Here is a 21,820-nt window from a genome sequence, read left to right as displayed (position 1 = left end):
TATGAAACACTGTTATTATTATCATATTATTCTATAGCCAACTTAGATTGGCTCTCTTAAAAACTTGTTCGATCAAAAGCAACTGGGTCAAAATTTATAAATGTGTTTGCTCTTTTATTTATTGGGCAATAGGTGCTAGGGCATAGGCAAACTTTCATCTTTCATTTTACACTTTCAAAAATCATATTTAAATCTGTGAGATGTATCTTCAGAGGCAGTTTCTATAAAGAATATTTTAAGTCAGAAAATCTATGAGAAAAAATGTTGTTTTCTGGATAAATTGAGATAACTCCTAGATTAAGTTTGCTTCCCCTACACTCTTCCCATTGCAATTCTTCTAACTCAGATCTGGGATTATTGCTTCTCTCTGCTGGATGGCCTTGATGGCAGAATACCAAGCCTGCCATTTAAGCCTGCCTCTACGCTGGCCTGCTTTTTCTCACACCCTTGTCTCCTGCTAACACTCCTGTGGATCTGTCGCTCCAAACTCATTTTGCTTTCCTATTGCCTGAGAAGACCTCGAGCTCTACTCTAGCTGCCCCGTCCCCATCTCCAGCAGTCTCAGTCAAGGGATGCCTCTTCCAAGGTGAATTCTTCCCTCAGGATGCAGCCAGCTGTAGTGGGTACCATCAGCAAGGCATCGGGAGTGACCAGTGTCAGACAGCCTTGTGTCATGGGGCACAGGCATGCCTCACTTATCTTGTCTACTGGATATTCTATATGGTTCTCTCATAAGCCAGCATAGCATTGCCCCATTCAATCCTTCTCACCTATTTATTTTTAACTGGGAAAAGCAACACAGGAACTACAAATTTTAAAAGGAAAAACCACACCCCAAATCTCATCATCATAAAAATGTTCACTCTTACCCATTATTTCAAACGCTTTATTCATATGCATATATATTAATATGTCTCACAGTTGCAATTATAGTAGAGATGCAATTATACATTTATTGCCCCTTTATTATATCCTATTGTTTCCATATTTCTGTAAAATTGCCACAATTATTTTGATATATCAACTTACATAAAAATTTAGAGTAATTTTTAATAATGTAAGATTGATTTAGAATCACACTTGTTGGTTTGTTTCATGACAACCTAAATTTTATTATAGTTGTTTTCTAAGTATAGCAAATAAGATATTTTCAATTCTTTTCAGAGTTTTTCAATAGGTTATAGCTCATTTGACTTGGAAGAGTATAACATTTTATTCAGAATTCATTTTTTAAAATGTGGTTGCTTTTCATTCGTGCTCCCCTTAAATCAGTCAATCTGGCTTTTTGAAAAAATGATCTGCTAGAAAAGATGCTTATTTTCTGTTTTGATAGAGATGCAGAGACTTGCGTGTGTAACAGGGTACTCAAATGGGACTCTTTCTTTTGTCTCAGTTTCTGCCAAGACCTTAAGTCTGAGAAGAAAAAAAAAGATTAATTTTCTACACATACTTAAAGAGAAATTTCAGACCATGTGTGTGGGCCTTGCAGGGGGATGGTGTGATTCTAATTTCTTCACTCTCCTAGTATGAGCGTGAGGAGAGGCTTAAAGGCCAGTGGAGAGATTTCAGAGAGACAATTCCTTCAGGAGAGATGAGAATGCTAGGGCATTCATTCCCCCTACTGTGCCCCAACTCAAGGCAAGGGAAGGGACAGCTAGTGATCTTGAGGGTTTGCTATGGGCTTGGGGAGCATGGCCACTAGCATTTTAGCCTTAAAATATGGATAGGCAAAAGACTGCCTGGAATGACATTTGGTGACACAGCTGACCAAGAGCACAGCCAGGAATGGCCTGATTTTCATGACGTGGGGTGGGGGTGAAGGGGATGTCAGGGATCGTGGTTGCTTCTTGTGAGCCAGATTTGGACCTCATGAAAGGCAACAAGATGTGGATCATCTTGAAAAGATGCCAAAGAGGATGCCCTGTAGGGGTGATGTGGTTTCAGTAAAGGGGTAGAAGATAGGGAGGCAGTGGGTGGCCAGTCGGAGGAGGAATTATCCACATTGAGGGACTTGAAGGGAGCAGAGGTTTCCCAGTGGCCACAGAGCTTCTCTTAATAGAAGGTGCCAGTCAGCATGTGGACACTGGCTACATACAGGGCACCATTGCTAGATGATACCATTGCTATATACCCAACTGAATAAGATATTTTCTGCCCCTAACTCCCTTCCCTGTTGGAGCCCTGGAGGAGCCAGAAGCATCCCTGTGAGTAGCAGAGGAGAAGATCAGCCAGAGGGAAATACTACAGGAGCTGACTGCATCCGCCTCACCCACCCACAGCTTCTCTTTGGAAGGTCCTCCAATACTAGATTGGAGCAGACGTTTCTTAGGGAGTGAATGGGCAGGAGAGAGGACTGAGTCAGTTACACATTTCAGTTCATGGCACACTAGTATGAATTTTGCGAAAAAGCTTTTTTTGTTATGTATATTTATGCATTTCTGTTCCCACTCCCTACTCCAATTCTTCCCCATGGAAAACCATTTTAATGGGTTCCATATGTATTTCTTGTTCCAGTGTGTTCTGGAAAACTTTGTATTATTGTTTTCGTGTGTGTGTATTTTCCATGAATGTAAATAGCTCTGCATTAGCTTGTTCTATTTCTTGTTTTTCATGGAGCATTGCTGTGAAGATCTGCCCATGTTGCCCTGTGGTCTGTTGTGCCTAGCTGCTGCAGTCGGAAATAATGGGTCCGGGCTTTTTATGCCTAAAAATGGAGACCATTTGTTAGTGTCTGAGAGTGAAAACTCTGTGTTCTCCCCCATATTTAATCCAAGGCAGAGAAGAATGATTCCACAAAGGGTTTAGAGGTAGTTGCCTGGGAAAACAAACAAACAAAAAAACCAGCTCTTTTATAATTGTAACCCATCAAGTCCAGTTATTTTAATTAACTAGCTACGATAGTGTTTACTGATACATCAACACATAAGAACTGAGCACCTGTGATGTGTAAGATTCTGGCAGATTTGGGGATAAATTGTATAATAAAAGGCAATATAAAATAAAGTCATTCTGGGAGGTACAGAGAGTAAGGGCATGAGGGTTCAGGGAAAGGCGAGAGAAGTTTAGCCAGGGACACTAGGAGAAAAAAGAGGAAGGATTTAAGTTGAGACTTGAATGCTTAAACAGGATTTTGATAGAATGCAAAAGACATTCTGGTTGGAGAAGTTACATGAGCAAAGTAAAGCAAGTTACAAAGTGCAAAACTACAACTGAGAAGTGACAAGTAGAATTTTTTTTTTTTTTTTAGCAACATATTAGTTTATCTTACTAAATGGTTAATGGTTTTGGGAGGCCAAGGTGAGTGGATCACCTGAGGTCAGGAGTTCAAGACCAGCCTGGTCAACATGGCCCCGTCTCTATGAAAAATACAAAATTAGCCGGGTGTGGTGGCGCATGCCTGTAATCCCAGCTACTTAGGAGGCTGAGGTAGGAGAATTGTCTGAACCTGGGAGGCGGAGGTTGTGGGGAGCCGAGATCATGCCATTGCACTCCAGCCTGGGCAACAAGTGCAAAACTCCATCTCAGAAAACAATGCAAAGCAAAACAAAACCAAACAAACAAAAAAAGAAGTCTGTAATCCAGAGTGATGATAAATTCTCTGCTAGGTAGATCCTTTGTTATTCTCAAACATCAAAATAAGGAGGTAGTGGTAGGGAGGCAAATTAGAGTAGGTCAAAAATGTGTATGTGTTCTTGTATGGGGAAGGATCAAGTGTTCCAGTCTTGCATTTTTAAAGTGGCAGTTTTTATGTTTTGAGCCAATGCCTTGGATCCTGATATATCCCCTTATCATATGCATTTGGTAAACATTTTTTTTTAAACCCAGCTTCTTTTATGCACTCTTTGCTACATTATGGAATACTCTTATGCTGTAATTGGTGTGAGGTTGATCAGCATGCATATGATGAGTTCGCCATGATTTTGTTTTTTTCCCTCTAATCTGACTTTAACAGGAAGTTCTTGATGTATTGAAGCACCTTATAATCCACAGTGAAGCTGTGTGATTTGTCTTACTGAACTCTAGACTTGAAAGATTCCTGTTCCTCATGCAGACCTTGCCCCTTTTCTAACAGTGCCCATCACGGATTAATTCCCATCTTAATTTGTCTCTGGTAAAACACCTGATATCATGGCACTGAAGAGGAGGCACCAGGTAAATTTAAGTTGTTCTGGGAATTTAATGTTAACAGTATTTGTATGATGGAAAGGATCTCTAAACTTCAATTCAACAGTGGAATTTTGCCATTTAAAAGCTAGTGGCAGGGCATGGTGGCTCACACCTGTAATCCCAGCACTTTGGAAGGGCGAGGCAGGTGGATCACCCGAGGTCGGGAGTTCGAGACCAGCCTGACCAACATGGAGAAACCCCGTCTCTACTAAAAAAGATACAAAATTAGCCAGGCATTGTGGCGCATGCCTGTAATCCCAACTACTCGGGAGGCTGAGGCAGGAGAATCACTTGAACCCATGAGGAGGAGGTTGAGGTGAGCCCGGATCATGCCATTGCACTCCAGCCTAGGCAACAAGAGTGAAACTTCATTTCAAAAAAAAAAAAAAAAAAAAAAAGAAAAAAGAAGAAAGCTAGCATCCAAGTTCCAAACAAAAGTGGCTTTGCTTTACTACCAGTGTCTCTCACTGTTCTTCCATTTCTCTTTTTCTTTCAGAGCATTTTGTCAAGGGTCTGCCAGAATACCACGTGGTGGGTCCAGTCCGAGTAGACGCCAGTGGGCATTTTTTGTCATATGGCTTGCACTATCCCATCACGAGCAGCAGGAGGAGGAGAGATTTGGATGGCTCAGAGGACTGGGTGTACTACAGAATTTCTCACGAGGAGAAGGACCTGTTTTTTAACTTGACGGTCAATCGAGGATTTCTTTCCAATAGCTACATCATGGAGAAGAGATATGGGAACCTCTCCCGAGTTAAGATGATGGCTTCCTCTGCCCCGCTCTGCCATCTCAGTGGCACGGTTCTGCAGCAGGGCACCAGAGTTGGGACGGCAGCCCTCAGTGCCTGCCATGGACTGGTGAGTGCAAGCTCTGGCATCTCCTTCCTCTGCTCCGGCCCCTAGAGTCCCAGCCAGTAGACCTACTACCAACAGGTTCACAGATGCACTGACATATGGGAGTTGAGCCCCTGTCATGTGATGATCCTGGCCTCCAGAGGGGTTGGCGAGAAAGTGTTTAATAAATAAAAGAGATTGAATTGAGAGGTACAAAAAGTAAGGGCACTGAGGGTTCAGAGGAGGCAGACAGAACTCTAACCAGGAACATCAGGGCGGGGTTGGAGGGGGAAGAAGAGAGAGGATTTGAGTTTGGTCTTCAGCCTCTGAGGCAGCTCTGAAGGTATTGTTGACTGACTGGCTGGACAGCATATTTTGAATAAACAGAACTTAAATTTGGACTGAGTGAGAATGTTATGAATAATGATGGTGATAGCAGCTGCTGTGATGTAATAGTTGACTCTGTGTGCTTCATAATCAGACTTCATGAGGGAACCTCAGGCAGTCAATTGATCCCTTTGTGCCTCTGTTTTCTCATCTGTAAAATAGAGATAATAGTAGTATCTGCCTCATGGAGTAAGGTTTGGCAAGCTATGAAGCATAGGCCAAATCTGGCCTGCCTCTTGTTTCTATAAATAAAGTTTTATTGAAAGGCAGATATGCTGTGTGTTTACAGATTGTTTATGGCTGTTTTTGAACTGCAACAACAGAGCTGAGTAGTTGGGGTATTTACTGTAAGGCTGAGGAACTGCACAATATTTGCTGTCTGGTCTTTCAGAAAAAGTTTGCCGACACTTTTAATAGAGTATTGTGGAGTGTTTAATAAATAATAAACACTCAATGAATATTAGCTGCTGCTGTTATATTATTTGAATATGCCAAGCACTGGAGTGTGTGGTTTACTATGTGATTTATGTTCATTGTCCTCTTTGCCTCGTTTTAGCAGATGAGGCAGCTTGGAGATATTGAATAAATTCACTGTGCAAGTTACCTTGGGTTCAGTCTTTCTACCGTTACACGCTGTATCTCAAAATGCAACCAATAGTGACAGCCCCACCAGCAACTGCAGGGCAAATAACGCTCAGGAATTCTGTTGAGATTTTTTGAGGTATGTGTTTAGGGAGTGAGTGATTGCAGGGGAAGGAATCCCAGAGTCCTGAAGGTGGTTTTGGAGGAGTCCATGTTTTCGGCTTTGGCTCCTGTGCCAGGGTTGGTTTGCTAAGCAAAACTTCTAGTGGCATTGGCATTCCTGCAAAAGGCACTTGTTCCAAATCCTCCCATTGTTACTACCATTTTGCTAAGAATTTCTGTACTTGTAATTTAGGGCTGCATTTATCTTGTGTTTCTAGTGTTTGACTTTGCCAGAATACTGTGAGAAAATTCAGTAAAACATTATCCAGTGGTTTAAGTTTTCCAGAGGACCTCTGGGGATGAATTGCTTTGTACAATAAATGGAAAGTCTTGCTTTGCCTCTTTCTGTAAATTTGGATTTTCATATTAGGTATTTATCATTTCCCCCTAATTAGATCATAGCACAAAATCAAGAATGGTTAATGGTTTTCTATTTTTCTTTTCCTCTTCTCTCTGGGCCTCATCAGGGGCTTCGTTGAGCTGCAGAACATTTCCCAGTTCCATGGCTGTCATCCTCTAGGCTTGCTCTGGACTCACATCACATCTCCTCTTTGCAATCCTGGCTCTCATTCCTGTGAGACAACCCTGGAAGCATCATGGCACCCGATCCTCTATGGCCAGAACTGAAGAAAGAGCCCCTGATGATGAAACGTTATCATGCTCCTTAAACATGAGCATGTTTCTGTGGGATGGAGCAGTATGGTCTGTGGACCTGCAGAATCAACATCACATTGAATGGGAGCTCATTACAAAGATGAACCCATGGGCTTCACTTCAGACCTAGTGCTTTAGAATCTCTGGGGAATGGACAAAAATCTCTCTGTGTGTGTTTAGCTGCTTTACTGAGATATAATTCACATACATACAGTTAACCCACTTAAAGTTTACAGCTCAGTGGCTTTAAATGTATTCAGAGTTGTGCAACCATCACCATAAATTTTAGCATATTTTCGTTAGCCCACAAAGAAACCTATATCCCTCAGCAGTCACTTCTCCATTCCCACATTCCTCCAGTCCTAGGGAACGGCTAATCTATGTTTGGTCTCTATAGATTTGCCTGTCTGAAACCTTTGTTTTAATTAGCTCTCCAGGAGATTCTGATGCCCACTGAAGTTTGAGAAGCCCTGGACTAGAGTAATCATTCTTAACCCTGGCTCAACATTAAGACTAGCTGTCTAGCTTTAAAAATGGACCCATGCCCCAACCCTACAGCCCAGATGTTTTGATTTATTTGGTCTGAGGGAAGAGTCCAGGCATCAGCATTTTTTAAAGCTCCTCAGGAGATTCTAAAGTGCAGTCAATATTGCCAACCACTGGATTAGCGTAAGTGGGTGTTAACGGGTGGTATTGGCCAATATTACTCTGAAGTACCAGATCTCCCCAGGTGATTCCAATGAGCAACCAGGGGTGAAACCACTGCTGTAAATTGCTCCCCACTTTCATCTTGTGCTTTCTAAAGGAAATTGCATATTGTTTAGCATTATCCCAGACTTGGGAATGGAATACTAGGACCCTTTCAATTTCACGTCCCCAAGGAGCAGGAGTACTACCATGTAGGCATTTTCAGATTCAGATTTCAGATTCATATGAAGTTCAAAAGCACAAAGTGTTAGTTAAGATGATGGGAAACTTTCACATCCAGATCAGTGAACGATTTTCCCAGAAGAAACATTCTACTCGGAGGATTATTTTGGAACCTTTTACACATAATTGGATGTTTAATGGATGGTTACAAAAAAAAAAAAAAAAAGGATGGTTACAAAACCCAAAGCCAAATGAGTTTCTTTCCTTTCGGTGTGTGCACTACTTCACTGGATTCAAGTTCATTTGCTTGTGTGCCAAATTTGCCAGTATCTACCTAGAGTGGTCCTAGTCAAAAGAATAGTGGTTGGACTTGTGTCTGACTTCTGATCATGTGTCTAGGGTGTGACATCCAGTGTAGTTGTTCTCTCACCCAAGTATGGCCCTACATTCAAATTCACAGGATGGCAGGCCTAGGATCTGCTGGCTATAAGCCCTTCTCCACTTCTAGGGGCAGAAGTAGCATTTGGGAAGTCCTTCTTAGGAAGGAAACACTTTCATGTGGACCAGGGCATCTGCTTGTCATTCCTGAGGTGCAAACCTGGCTTTCTTTGTTTCAGATGTGGTCATCTGAATGAGATGTTGGAGGCTGTGTTCTCTTGGAGTTGTCTACGATTTGAGGCTCATTTAGTCTCCTCTGGAGCAGACTCAAGATGATTTCATTCTGAGGACCCTAGAAAAGCTACCTGTGGGAAGTTGTGGGACAACCTCCTTCCTCCATTTAATGTACTCTAGCATGTCTCCAGCCCTTGTCCTCTTTGAGGCTGCTCCCAGACTGAGTCAGCCCATGTCTCAGCTCAGCAGCTCTCCTCTGTCATCTCCACCATTTTCACTACCCTTCCCCCATCAACATTTTCACAACGTTGACATTGTGGAATTTGTTTGTTTTGACAGTTTAGTTGATTTGTTCCATTCTTAGCTTTTTGATGGAGGAACTGTGTTCTTTAATCAGCTAGACTCTGAATTTATCCTCAGGAGTGAGTATCACAGTGGGGGTCATTTTGGTTTTGCTGTTGCCAGGGGCACTACAGGATTGGTTCCAAGTGAATTTGTTGTTAGTGTTTCAGTTCAGATGTCTGCACTGGAAGGATAGTGCAAAATATCTACCTTGTGCATAAGGCAGGATTGGGGTTCTGATTTTTCATGGGGCATTCTAATTCTGCCAAGCACTTACCCTCTGGACTGTGTACCTGGATCGTTAAACTAATAATTTTAATTTCTGTTTACAGCATGTTATTTAATTCCTGTTCATAACATTTCTTAGCTCAGGCTTTATTAAAGCAAATACAGTTCTTGGCTCTATCAAAAACTCTCATTCCAGCCCCTGCTGGGAAATTAAATTCTAATTCTTACTCTGAATAGCTGGTCATGGATCTCTCAAGGGCCATCCAGCTTTAACTTCCATGTACTCTCTGTCCTTAAGTTTGCCTTTCTCTTTGGGTACATTGAGATTTCCTTTCTTGTTTTAAACTCATATATGGGTTAAACTTTTGAGAGGTATTTCTTAGTATTTTTATGCTAGACTTTTTGTTTTGAAATAGATGTAGATTCCTAACAGTTGTAAGAACTAATTCAAAGAGGTATTGGTATATATCCTCTACCCAGTTTCCTCTAATGGCAACATCTTGCAACATTACTGTACAGTATCACAGCCAGGATTTTAACATTGATGTCAAGATGACACACTTTTCCATCACAAGAATCCCTCATGTTATCATTTTATAGCTATACCCATTCCTCTCCTGCTGCCATCACCTCATATTTGTATTTTACATTTAAGTCTGTAATATATTTTGAGTTAATTTTTATGTGAGGTATGAGACTTAGAGGTTCTCCCCCCTCCCCTCCTCCCTTCTTTTCTCTCTTCCTTCCTTTCTTGCTTTGTTGTTTGCCTATGGATGTCTGATTGTTCCAGCACCATTTGTTGAAAGTCTGTTTTTCTTTCATTAAGTTGCTTTTGCACTTTTGTAAAAAAATTAGCTGGATGTATTTTTGTGAGTCTATTTCTGAGTTTTAGATTCTGTTCCATCAATAGCACACAGTCTTCATAACTGTAGCTATATAATTAGTCTTGAAATCAGGTAGACTGATTCTTCCCATTTTAGTCCACTTTTTCAAAATTATATTAGTAATTCTAGTTTCTCTCTCCTTCCATATAAATTTTGTAATAATCTTGTCTACAAAATCTTGCTAGGATTTTAATAGGAATTGTATTAAATCTATATATTAGGTTGGGAAGAATCGACGTCTTTGCTATGTCAAGTCTTGCGATCCATGAACATGGTATGTGTCTTGATTTATTTAGATCTTCTTTGATTTTTTTCCAGCAGTGTTGTGTAGCTTTCAATATCCTAGCTCTTTATGTGTTTTGTTAGATTTACACCTAAATGTCTCATTTTCTAAGTCCTTATATTTTTAATTTTAGTATTCATGTGCTTATTGCTAGTATGTAAACACATAATTAATTTTTGTAAGTTTACTTTGTATACTGTGAATTTGTTAAACTCTCTTATTAGCTCTAAGATGGTTTTTTTTTTAGAAGATTCTTTGGGATTTTCTATGTGTGCAGTAATGTCATTTGCCAATGGGGCAGTTTTATTTCTTCTTTTCTCTTCATATCGCTTTCAATTTTCTTTTCTTGCTTTATTACATTGGCTAGAATTTTGAGCACTATATTGAATAAGAATGGGGAGAGCAACATCTCTTGCCTTTTCTCCAGTCTTAGGGAGAAGGCATTCAGACTTTTGTTAAGTATTTTGTTTATGTTAAGTATCTGTTTTGTTTTGTTTTTATAGATGCTTTCTATTAAGTCAAGGAAGTTTTCTGAGACCTTTTTTGGTCAAATGCTTTTTCTGCATTGGTTGATACGCTCATGTGACTTTTCTTCTTTAGCCTATTAATATGATGGACTGCATTGATTCATTTTTTTTTAAAAGTCTTTATTTTTTAATAGCAGTATTAGGTTTATACCAAAATTGAGAGGAAGGTAAAGAGATATCTCATAATCTCCCTGCTCCTACATATACATAGCTTTCTCCCATTATCAGCATCCCCCACCAGAGTAGTACATTTGTTACAATTGATGAATATATGTCGACACATCATTATCACCTAAGCTTTATTGTTTACATTAGAGTTCACTCTTGGTGTTGTACATTCTATAGGTTTGGACCAATTTAAAATGACATATATCTACCATTATATTCTCATATAGAATATTTTCACTGCCCTGAAAATTTTCTGTGCTCCACCTGTTCATTTCTCCACTCTCCTACCCCTGGAAACCACTGATCTTTTTATTTTTGCATTTTCTAGAATGTCATATAGTTGTAAGCATACAGTATGTAGCCTTTTGGGATTGGCCTTTTTCACTTAGTAATATATCTCACTCTGTCACTAGACTGGAGTGCAGTGGCGTGATCTCGGCTCACTGCAACCTCTGACTCCCTGGTTCAAGCAATTCTCCTGCCTCAGCCTCCCGAGTAGCCAGGATTACAGGCATGCGCCACAACACCCAGCTAATTTTTGTATTTTTAGTAGAGACAAGGTTTCACCATGTTTGCCAGGATGGTCTCAATCTCCTGACCGCATGATTCGCCCACTTCGGCCTCCCAAAGTGCTGGGATTACAGGCGTGAGCCACCATGCCTGGCTCCCTCATGTTTTTTTATGGCTTGAAAGCTCATTCTTTTTAGTGCTGAATAATATTTTATTATCTGGATGTACAGTTTATGTATTCATTCACCTACTGAAAGACATCTTCGTTGCTTTTAAGTTTTGGCAGTTATTGATAATGCTGCTATTAACATCCTTGTGCAGATTTCTGTGTGGACAAGAGTTTTCAACTCATTTAGGTAAATACCAAGAAGTGTTACTGCTGGATTGTGTGGTAAGAGTATGTTTAGTCATGTAAGAAGCAGCCAAATTGTCTTCCAAAGTGGCTGAACTATTTTGCATTCTCACCAGCAATGAAGGAGAGTTCCTATTGCGCCATATCTTTGCTAGCATTTGATATTGTCAGTGTTCTGGATTTTGACCATTCCAATAGATGTAGTATCTAATTTTTAATTTGCATTTTCTTCACCATGGAAATGCATATGATGTGGAATATCATTTTATATGCCTGTCATCTGCATATCTTCTTCAGTGAGGTTCCTGTTAAGGCCTTTGTTCTAGTTTTTAATCAGTTTGTTAATTTCCTTATTGTTGAGTATTAAGAGTTCTTTATATATTTTGACAGCAGATGATTTATCAGATGTATTTTGCAAATATTTTCTCCCGGTATATGACTTGTCTTTTCATTCCCTAGATAGTGTGTTTCACAGAGCAGACATTTTCAAATTTAATAAAGTTCAGCTTATCAATTATTTCTTTTATGGGAAATTCCTTTGGTGTTGTATCTAAGGAGTCATTGATGGAAACAAGGTTATCTAGATTTTTCTCCTATATTATCGCTAAGAGTTTTATAGTTTTGTGTTCTACATTTAACTCTGTCATCCATTTTGCATTAATTTTCCTGAAGAATATAAGATTTATTGAGTTAGTTTTCCCAAAGGGTGTCTAGATTATTTTTGCATGTGAATGTTCATTTGTTCAGCACCATTTGTTGAAAAGCCTGTCTTTTCTTCATTACATTGCCTTTGCCCCTTTGTCAAAGATAAGTTGATTATATTTATGTTGGTCTATTTATGGGCTCTTTATTCTGTTTCATTATCTATTTGTCTATTCTTTCACTAATACCATGTGGTCTTGATTATTATACCTTTAATGTAAATCTTGAAGTCCGATAGTGTCAGTTCTCCACTTCTCCTTCCATATTGTATTGGCTATTCTGTGTGTTTTGCCTCTCCATATAAATTTTAGAATCATTTTGTGAATATCCACAAAGTAAATTGCCGAGATTTTGGTTGGGATTGCATTGAGTCTATAGATTAAGGTGGAAAGAACTAACATGTTGATAATATTGAGTCTTCCTATTCATGACTATGGAATATCTCTTCATTTAGTTATTTCTTCTTTTATTTCCTTCATCAGAATTTGGTATTTTCCCTCATATAGACCTTGTACATATTTTGTTAGATGTATACCTAAGTATTTAATTTTTGGAGAATGGTAATGTAAATGGTATTTTGTTTTTAATTTTAAATACTTCTTGTTCATTGCTGGTATATAGTAAAACAACTCACTTTATCAATCTTGTGTCCTTGAAGGCTGGATACAATCATGTGCTATAATGGCCTGTTAGTTTTGGGAGTTTTTTTTTTTCTTTTGCATATAAATGTTTTAGTTATATTATTATTATTATTATTTTAAATTTATTTATTATTATTATACTTTAAGTTGTAGGGTACATGTGCATAACGTGCAGGTTTGTTACATATGTATACTTGTGCCCTGTTGGTGTGCTGCACCCATGGGAGTTTTTTTTTTTTTAAATCTACACAGCATTCATGTCATCTGTGAACAAAGTATTATTTACTCCTTTGCAATTAGTGTATCTCATATTTCCTTTTCTTGCTTTATTGTATTACCTAGGACTTTTGATATGATATAAAAAAGGAGTGGTGAGAGAGGATATCTTTGCCTTACTCTTTATCTTAGTGGGAAAGTTTCTAGTTTCTCATAAGTATGAAGAGATATTCTTTTTTAAATTGAAGAAGTTTGTCTCTTTTCCTATTTTACTGAGATATTTTATCATAAATGGGTGTTGGATTTTGTTAACTATTTTTTCTCCATCTATTGGTATGATCATGTAATGTTTTTTATTTAGCCTGTCAGTGTCATGCATTACATTAATCAATTTTTGAATGTTGGACTAGCCTTGAATACCTGGGATAAATCCTGCTTGATTGTGTTGTATAGTGTGTTCTGCCTGAAATATGTCTGGGTCCCTTTTAGCCATGGCAGGAGCTGGAGTGGTGGGGACACAGGGAGCAGAACAAATGTCTTCTTATACATTGTTGCATTCAATTTGCTTGAGGGGTTTTGCGGCTATGTTTATCAGAGAAATTGGTCTGTAGTTTTCTTTTCTTGTAATGACTTTGGTTTTGGTGTTGATGGCCTCATGGAATAAGTTAGGAAGAATTCGCTCTGCTTCTGTCTTCTGAGAGATATTTCAGAAAATTGACGTAATTTCTTCTTTAAATGTTTGGTAGAGTTCACCAGTGAACCTATCTGGGCCTGATGATTTTACTTTTGGAGGGTTGTTAATTATTGATTCAATTTTTAAAATAGATACAGACTTATTTACATTGCCTATTTTTTCTTGTCTGAGTTTTGAAAGATTGTGTCATTCAAGGAATTGTTTCATTTCATCTAGATTACCAAATATTGGAGCATATGGTTGTTCATAATATTCCTTTATTCTTTATTCTGTAATATAATATAATATTCTATAATATTTCTCACATAATGAACATGTGAGAAATGTTCGTTCTCACATTACTATAGAGAACTACCTGAGAGTGGGCAATATTTAATGTCCATGGAATCTGTAGTGATACCCCATCTTTCATTTCTGATATTGGTAATTTGTTTTCTTTCTCTTTTTTTCTTAGCCTAACTCACGGCTTACTTATTTTATTGATCTTTTAAGATAATTAGCTTTTGGTGTTATTGTTTTTTCTACCTTTAATTTCATTGATTTCTGCTCTAATTTTTACTATTTATTTTTTTCTCATTGAATCTAATTTGCTCTTTTTTTTCTCTAGTTACCTGAGGTCACATTGGCTCATTTTTCAAATACTGAAATAGCCTTGCATCTTTGGAAGTAATCCAACTTGGATGTGATGTACAATTCTTTTTGTATATCACTAAATTCTATTTGCTAGTATTTTTAAAATGATTTTTGCATCTGTGTTTATGAAGGATATTCTTTTGTGGTTTTCCTTTCTTTTCAGTATTATTTGTATCTGATTTTAGTATCAGGGTAATATTAGCTTTATAAAATGATTTGGGTAGTGTTTGCTTATCTTTGGTTTTCTGGAAGAGATTGCCTAGAATTTATGTTAGTTATCTTTAAATGTTTGGTAGAATTTGTATTGAAACTATCTGGGCCTAGAAATTTCCTTTTTGGGAGTTTTTAAAAGTTATGAATTTTATATTCTTAATATAATTCTTAATAGGGCTATTCAAATTTTCCATTTCATTTTGGGTGAGTTGTGGTAGTTTGTGTTTACTGAGGAATTAGTTTACTTTATCTAAGTTGTTAAATTTATTATTGATTTCTTCATTGTTCTCATATCCTTTGTGGGGGATAAATTTTACTTTAACCTTCTTGTTAGTTCATTGTCACATGGCTATAAAGTACTACCTCAGACTGGGTGATTTATAAAGAAAATAGATTTAACTGGCTTATAGTTCCATAGGCTGTACAAGAAACATGACTTGGAGACCTCAGAAAACTTACAGTCATGGAAGAAGGCAAAGGGGAAGGAGGCACATCTTACATAGCCAGAGAAGGAGGAAGAGAGAATGAAGGGGTAGGCACTACACACTTTTAAACAATCAGGTGTCATGAGAACTCACTCACTATCACAAGAACAGCAAGGGGAAAATCTGTCCCCATGAGCCAATCACCTCCCATCAGTCTCCTCCACCAAAACTGGGGATTACAATTTGCCATGGGATTTGGACAGGGACACAAATCCAAACCATTTAATTTCACCCTGGCCTCTCCTAAATATCACATTATTCCCACATTGCAAAATACTGTCACCCTTTCTCAACAATTTCGCAAGTCTTAACTCATTTCAGCATTAACTCAAAGTCCACAGTCCAAAGTCTCATCTGAGACAAAGCATGTCCCTTCTGCCTATGAGCCTGTGAAATCAAAAACAAGTCAGTTACTTCCAAGATACAGAGGTACAGAAATTGGGTAAATACATATGTTCCAGAAGTACGAAATCAGCCAGAACAAATGGGCTATAGGCCCCATGCAAGTTCAAAATCCCTTAGGGTAGTCATTAAATCTTAAAGCTCTGAAATAATCTTCTTTGACTTTATATCTTACATCCAGGCCACACTGATGCAAGGGGTGGGCTCCCAAGGCCTTGAGAATCTCTGCCTTTGTGGCACTGCAGGGTACAGCCCCCTAGGGCACTTTCACAAGCTCATTTGAGTGCCCATAGCGCTTTTGGTGCATGATTCAAGCTGGCAGTGGCTCTAACATTCTGGGATTTGGAAGATGGTATTCCTTTTCTCAGAGCTCCTCTAGTCAGTGCCCTGGTGGGGACCCTGTGTAGGGGTTCCAACCACACATTTCTCCTCTGCAGTGCCCTAGGAGAGGGTCTCCATGAGGGCTCCACCCCGGCAGCAGACTTCTTCCTGGACATCTAGGCGTTTTCATACATCCTCTGAAGTCTAGGTGGAGGCCCCAGTCCTCAACTCTTGACCTGTGCGCACCTGCAGGCATAACACTATGTGGAATCCACCAAGGCTTACAGCTTGCACCCTCTGGAGCAGTGGCCTGATATATGTCTGGGACCCTTTTAGCCATGGCTGGAGCTGGAGTGGCTGGAACACAGGGAGCAATGTCCCAAGGTTGCACAGGGCAGTAGAGCCCTGGGCCTGGCCCATTATTTTCTCCTAGACCTCTGGGTCTGTGATGGGAGCAGCTGCTGCAAAGGTCTCTAGAATGCTTTTGAGGCATTTTCCTCATTGTCTTGACTATTAACATTCAGCTCCTCTTTGCTTATACAAATTTCTACAGCTAGCTTGAATTCCTCCTCAGAAAGTGGGTTTTTATTTTCTGCCACATGGCCAGGTTGCAAATTTTCCAAACTTTTACAGTCTGCTTTCCTTTTAGAAAGGAGTGTCCTATATTTTGGCTTCTCTGGGCCACATTGGAAGAAGAATAATTGTCTTGGGCTACACATAAAATACACTGACACTAATAATAGCTGATGAGCTAAAAAAATTTGCAAACAAATGTCAACATGTTTAAGAAAGTTTACAAATTTGTGTTGGGCCACATTCATAACCATCCTGGGCTGCATGTGGCCAATGGGTTGGACAAGCTTGCTTTTAAATATAAGTTCCAGTTCCAGGTCATTTCTTTGCTCACAAATATAAGCATAGGTTTCTAGAAGCAACCAGGCCACATCTTAAACATTTTGCTCCTCAGAAATTTCTTCCACCAGATACTGTAAATCATTACTCTCAAGTTCAAAGTCCCACAGATCTCTAGGGAAGGGGCACAATGCCTCCATCCTGTTTGCTAACATATAACAAAAATGACCTTTGCTCCAGTTCCCAACAAGTTCCTCATCTCCATCTGCAACCACCTCAGCCTGGACTTCCATATCACTATCAGCCTGGATTGTCCATATCACTATCAGCATTTTGGTCACAGCAATTTAACAAGTCTCCTTTAAGTTCTAAACTTTTCCTCATCTTCTTGTCTTCTTTGGAGCCCTCCAAACTATTCCAACTTCTGCCTATTATCCAGTCCCAATGTCACTTCCACATTTTCAGGTATCTTTATAGCAATGCCACACTTCTTGGGCAGATCATGAGGTCAGGAGATCAAGACCATCCTGGCCAACATGGTGAAACCCTGTCTCTACTAAAAACACACAAAAAATTAGCCAGGCGTGGCAGCACATGACTGTAGTCCCAGCTACTCAGAAGTCTGAGGCAGGAGAGTTGCTTGAATCCGGGAGATGGAGACTGCAGTGAGCCAATATTGTGCCACTGTACTCCAGCCTTGTGACAGAGTGAGACTCTGTCAAAACAAACAAACAAAAAACAAAAAACAAACAAACAAAAAAGAGAACTACCTGTGACTGAGTAATTAATAAAGAAAAGAGGTTTAATTGACTCATAGTTTCATAGGCTGTACAGAAAGCGTGGCTGGGGAGGCCTCAAGAAATTTACAGTCATGGTGGAAGGAAGAACATATTACACAGTCAGAGAAGGAGGAAAAGAGAATGGAGGGGGAGATGCTACACACTTTTAAATAACCAAATCTCATGAGAACTCACTGCCTATCATGAGACCAGCAAGGAGCAAATTTTTCCCAGTGATCCAATCGCCTCCCATCAGGCCCCTCCTCCAACACTGGGGATTACAATTCTACCTGAGATTTGGGCGGGGACACAAATCCAAACCATATCAAACTTCATATTACATTTGAATTAGTATAATTGATAAAACAAGCAGATAAAAAATTCTGTAAGAATCTAGAAGATTCTTTTTAACTTGTGGACATATATATAACAGTACATCCAACATTGCATAATTTTTGTTTAAAAACTATTTGTGTATATATATATACATATATATGTATTCATTTCAATACATATACATATATATGTATTTATTTCAATAGCTTTTGGGGTATAAGTAGTTTTTAGTTACATGGATGAATTGTATAGTGTTGAAGTCTGAGATTTTAGTGCACACATCAGCCAACTAGTGTACACCATCCAATATGTGGGTTTTTTTTTTTTTATCACTCATCTCCCTCCCAACCTCCCACTTCTGAGTCTCCAAAGTCCATTATACCACCCCATATACTTTTGATTATCCATAGCTTAGCTTCAACTTATAAGTGGGAACATACAGTATTTGGTTTTCCATTCCTGAGTTACTTCACTTAGAATAATGGCCTTTAGCTCCATCCAAGTTCTTGCAAAAGACATTATTTTCTTATTTTTTTATGGCTGGGTAATATTTCATGGTGTATATATACCACATTTTCTTTATCCATTTGTTGGTCAATGGACACTTAGGTTGGTTCTGTGTCTTTGCAATTGTGGATTTTGTTGCAATAAACACATGTATTCAGTTGTCTCTTTTATATAATGACTTCTTTTCCTTTGAGCAGATACCCAGTAGTGGGATTTCTGGATCAAATGGTAGATCTACTTTTAATTCTTTAGGAAATCTCCATACTGTTTTCCATAGAGGTTTTGCAAATTTACATTTCCGCCAGCAGTGTATAAGCATTGCTTTTCACCACAACTTTTACCACACCTATGCCAACATTTATTTATTTTTTTGACTTTTAATAATGGCCACTTTTGCAGGGGTAAAGTAGTATCTCATTGTAGTTTGAATTTTCATTTCTTTGATAATTAATGATGTTGAGCATTTTTTCATATGGTTTTTGGCCATTTGTTTATCTTCTTTTGAGAAATGTCTATTCATTTCATTTGCCCACTTTTGGATGGGACTATCTTTTTTTTCTTGCTGATTTGTTTGAGTTCCTTGTAGATTCTGGACATTGGTTCTTCTTTGGATGCATAGTTAGCAAATATTGTCTCTCATTCTGTGGATTGTCTATTCACTCCAGTGATTATTTATTTTGCTGTGCAGAAGCCATTAAGTTTAATTAGATCCTATTGATTTGTTTTTTGTTTTGTTGCATTTGCTTTTGGAGTCCTAGTCACAATTTTTTTGCATAGGCCGATGTCCAGAAGAGTTTTTCCTAGATTTTCTTCTACAACTTTTATGGTTTCAGGTCTTAAATTTAAGTCTTTGATTCATCATGAGTTGATTCTTGTATAAGGTGAGAGATAAGGATCCAGTTTAATTCTTCTACATGTGGATGTAGTTTTCCCAGCACCATTGATTAAATAGGATATCCTTTCCCCAATTTATATTTTTGTATGCTTTGTCAAAGATAAGTTGGCTACAAGTATTTGGCTTTATTTCTGGGTTTTCTATTCTGTTCCCTTGGTCTGTGTATCTACTTTTATACCAATACCATGCTCTTTTGGTATGTATAGCCTTGTAGTGTAACTTGAAGTGAGGTAATGTGATGCCTCTGGATTTGTTCTTTTTACGTAGGATTGCTTTGGATATTCAGGGTCTTTCTTTGGTTCCATATGAATTTTCAGATTGTTTTCTAATTCTGTGAAAAATGATGTTGGTATTTTGATACAAATTGCATTGAATCTATAGATTACTTTTGTAGTATGGTCACTTTCATGCTATTGATTTTTTCTAATCCATGAGCATGGGATGTGTTTCTGGTTGTGTCATTTCTTTCAGCAGTGTTTTATAGTTCTCCTTGTAGAGATCTTTTATCTCCTTGGTTATGTATATTTCTAGGTATTTTGTTTTTGTAGTGGTTGTTGAAGGGATTGAGTTCTTGATTTGATTCTTAGCATGGTTGTTATTGGTGTATAGCAATGCTACTGATATTTGTACATTGATTTTATAACCTGATACTTTATTGAATTTGTTTATCAAATCTAGGAGTCTTTTGAAGGAGTCTTTAGGGTTTTCTAGTTATAAAATCATATCATCAATGAACAGCAATAGTTTGACTTTCTGTTTTCCAATTTGGATGTCCTTAATTTCTTTCTCCTGCCTCATTGCTCTGTCTAGGACTTCCAGTACTATGTTGAATGGAAGTGGTGAAAGTGAGCATCCTTGTCTTGTTCCATTTCTCAGAGGGAGTGCTTTCAACTTCCCCCATTCAGTATGATATTGACTGTGGGTTTGTAATATATGGCTTTTATTATTTTGAGGTATGTCCATTATATGCCTAGTTTATTGAGGGTTTTTATCATAAACGAATGCTGGACTTTATCAAATGCTTCCTCTGTATCTATCAACGTGATCATATGGCTTTTGTTCTTATTTCTGTTTATGTGATATATCATGTATATTGACTTGCATACTTTAAGCCATCCCTGCATCCCTGGGATGAAACCCACTTGTTCATGCTGTATTATCTTTCTGATGTGCTGTTGGGTTTGGTTTGCTAGTATTTTATTGAGGATTTTTGCATCTGTGTTCATCAGGGATATTGGTTTGTAGTTTTTGTTGTTGTTATGAACTTTCCTGGTTTTGGTATCAGGGTGATACTGGTTTCATAGAAGGATTTAAAGAAAATTTCCTTTATCTTAATCTTTGGAATAGTTTCAGTTGGATTAGTATTGATTTTTCTTTGAATGTCTTATAGAATTAAGTTGTGAATTCATCTGGCCATGAACTTTTTTTTTTCTTTTGTAATACTTTAAGTTCTGGGATACATGTGCAGAACATGCAGGTTTTTTACATAGGTATACACATGCCATGGTTGTTTGCTGTAACCATCAACCCATCATCTACATTAGGTATTTCTCCTAATGCTATCCCTCCCTTAGCCCCCCAACTCCCGACAGGCCCCAGTATGTGATGTCCCTCTCCCTGTGTCCATGTGTTCTCGTTGTTCAACTCCTGCTTATGAGTGAGAACATGTGGTGTTTGTTTTTCTGTTCCTGTGTTAGTTTGCTGAGAATGATGGTTTCCACCTTCATCCATGTCCCTGCAAAGAACATGAACTAATCTCTTTTTATGACTGCAGAGTATTCCATGGTGTATATGTGCCACGTTTTCTCCATCCAGTCTGTCATTAATGGGCATTTGGGTTGGTTCCAAGTCTTTGCTATTGTGAATAGTGCTGCAATAAACGTACATGTGCATGTGTTTTTATAGTAGAATTATTTATAATCCTTTGGGTATATACCCAGTAATGAGATCGTTGGGTCAAATGGTATTTCTGGTTGTAGGTCCTTGAGGAATCATCACACTGTCTTCCACAGTGGTTGAACTAATTTACACTCTAACCAATGGTGTAAAAGCATTCCTATTTCTCTACATTCTCTCTAGCATCTGTTGTTTCCTGACTTTTTAATGATTGCCATTCTAATTGGCATGAGATGGTATCTCCTTGTTGTTTTCATTTGCATTTCTCTAATGACCAGTGATGATGAGCTTTTCTTTCAGATGTTCGTTGGCTGCGTAAATGTCTTCTTTTGAGAAGTGTCTGCTCATGTCCTTCATCCAGTTTTTGATGGGGTTGTTTGTTTTTTTCTTGTGAATTTGTTTAAGTTCTTTGTAGATTCTGAATATTAGCCCGTTGTCAGATGGATAGATTGCAAAAATGTTCTCCTCTTCTGCAGGTTGCCTGTTCGCTCTGATGATAGTTTCTTTTGCTGTGCAGAAGCTCTTTAGTTTAATTAGATCCCATTTGTCAGTTTTGGCTTTTGTTGCCATTGCTTTTGGTGATTTAGTCATGAAGTCTTTGCCCATGCAAAGACCATCCTGAATGGTATTGCCTAGGTTTTCTTCTAGGGTTTTTATGGTTTTAGGTTTTATGTTTAAGTCTTTAA

At 38.4% G+C, this 21,820-nt stretch overlaps 1 protein-coding gene across 1 annotated transcript in view; it reads left to right on the top strand.

Annotated features, from left to right (window-relative positions):
* ADAMTS12 (ADAM metallopeptidase with thrombospondin type 1 motif 12) overlaps window positions 1–21,820 on the top strand; it is a 377,858-nt gene that overhangs the window by 6,740 nt on the left and 349,298 nt on the right. The window contains exon 2 of the mRNA XM_050793804.1: window positions 4,664–5,025. Within this exon, the coding sequence (XP_050649761.1) occupies window positions 4,664–5,025 (362 nt within the window). The remainder of the gene's footprint in view (window positions 1–4,663; window positions 5,026–21,820) is intronic.

This window comes from Macaca thibetana, chromosome 6, assembly GCF_024542745.1.
Source record: "Macaca thibetana thibetana isolate TM-01 chromosome 6, ASM2454274v1, whole genome shotgun sequence".
NCBI classification, from domain to species: domain Eukaryota; kingdom Metazoa; phylum Chordata; class Mammalia; order Primates; family Cercopithecidae; genus Macaca; species Macaca thibetana.
This window is presented reverse-complemented; position numbering and strand designations above follow the sequence as displayed.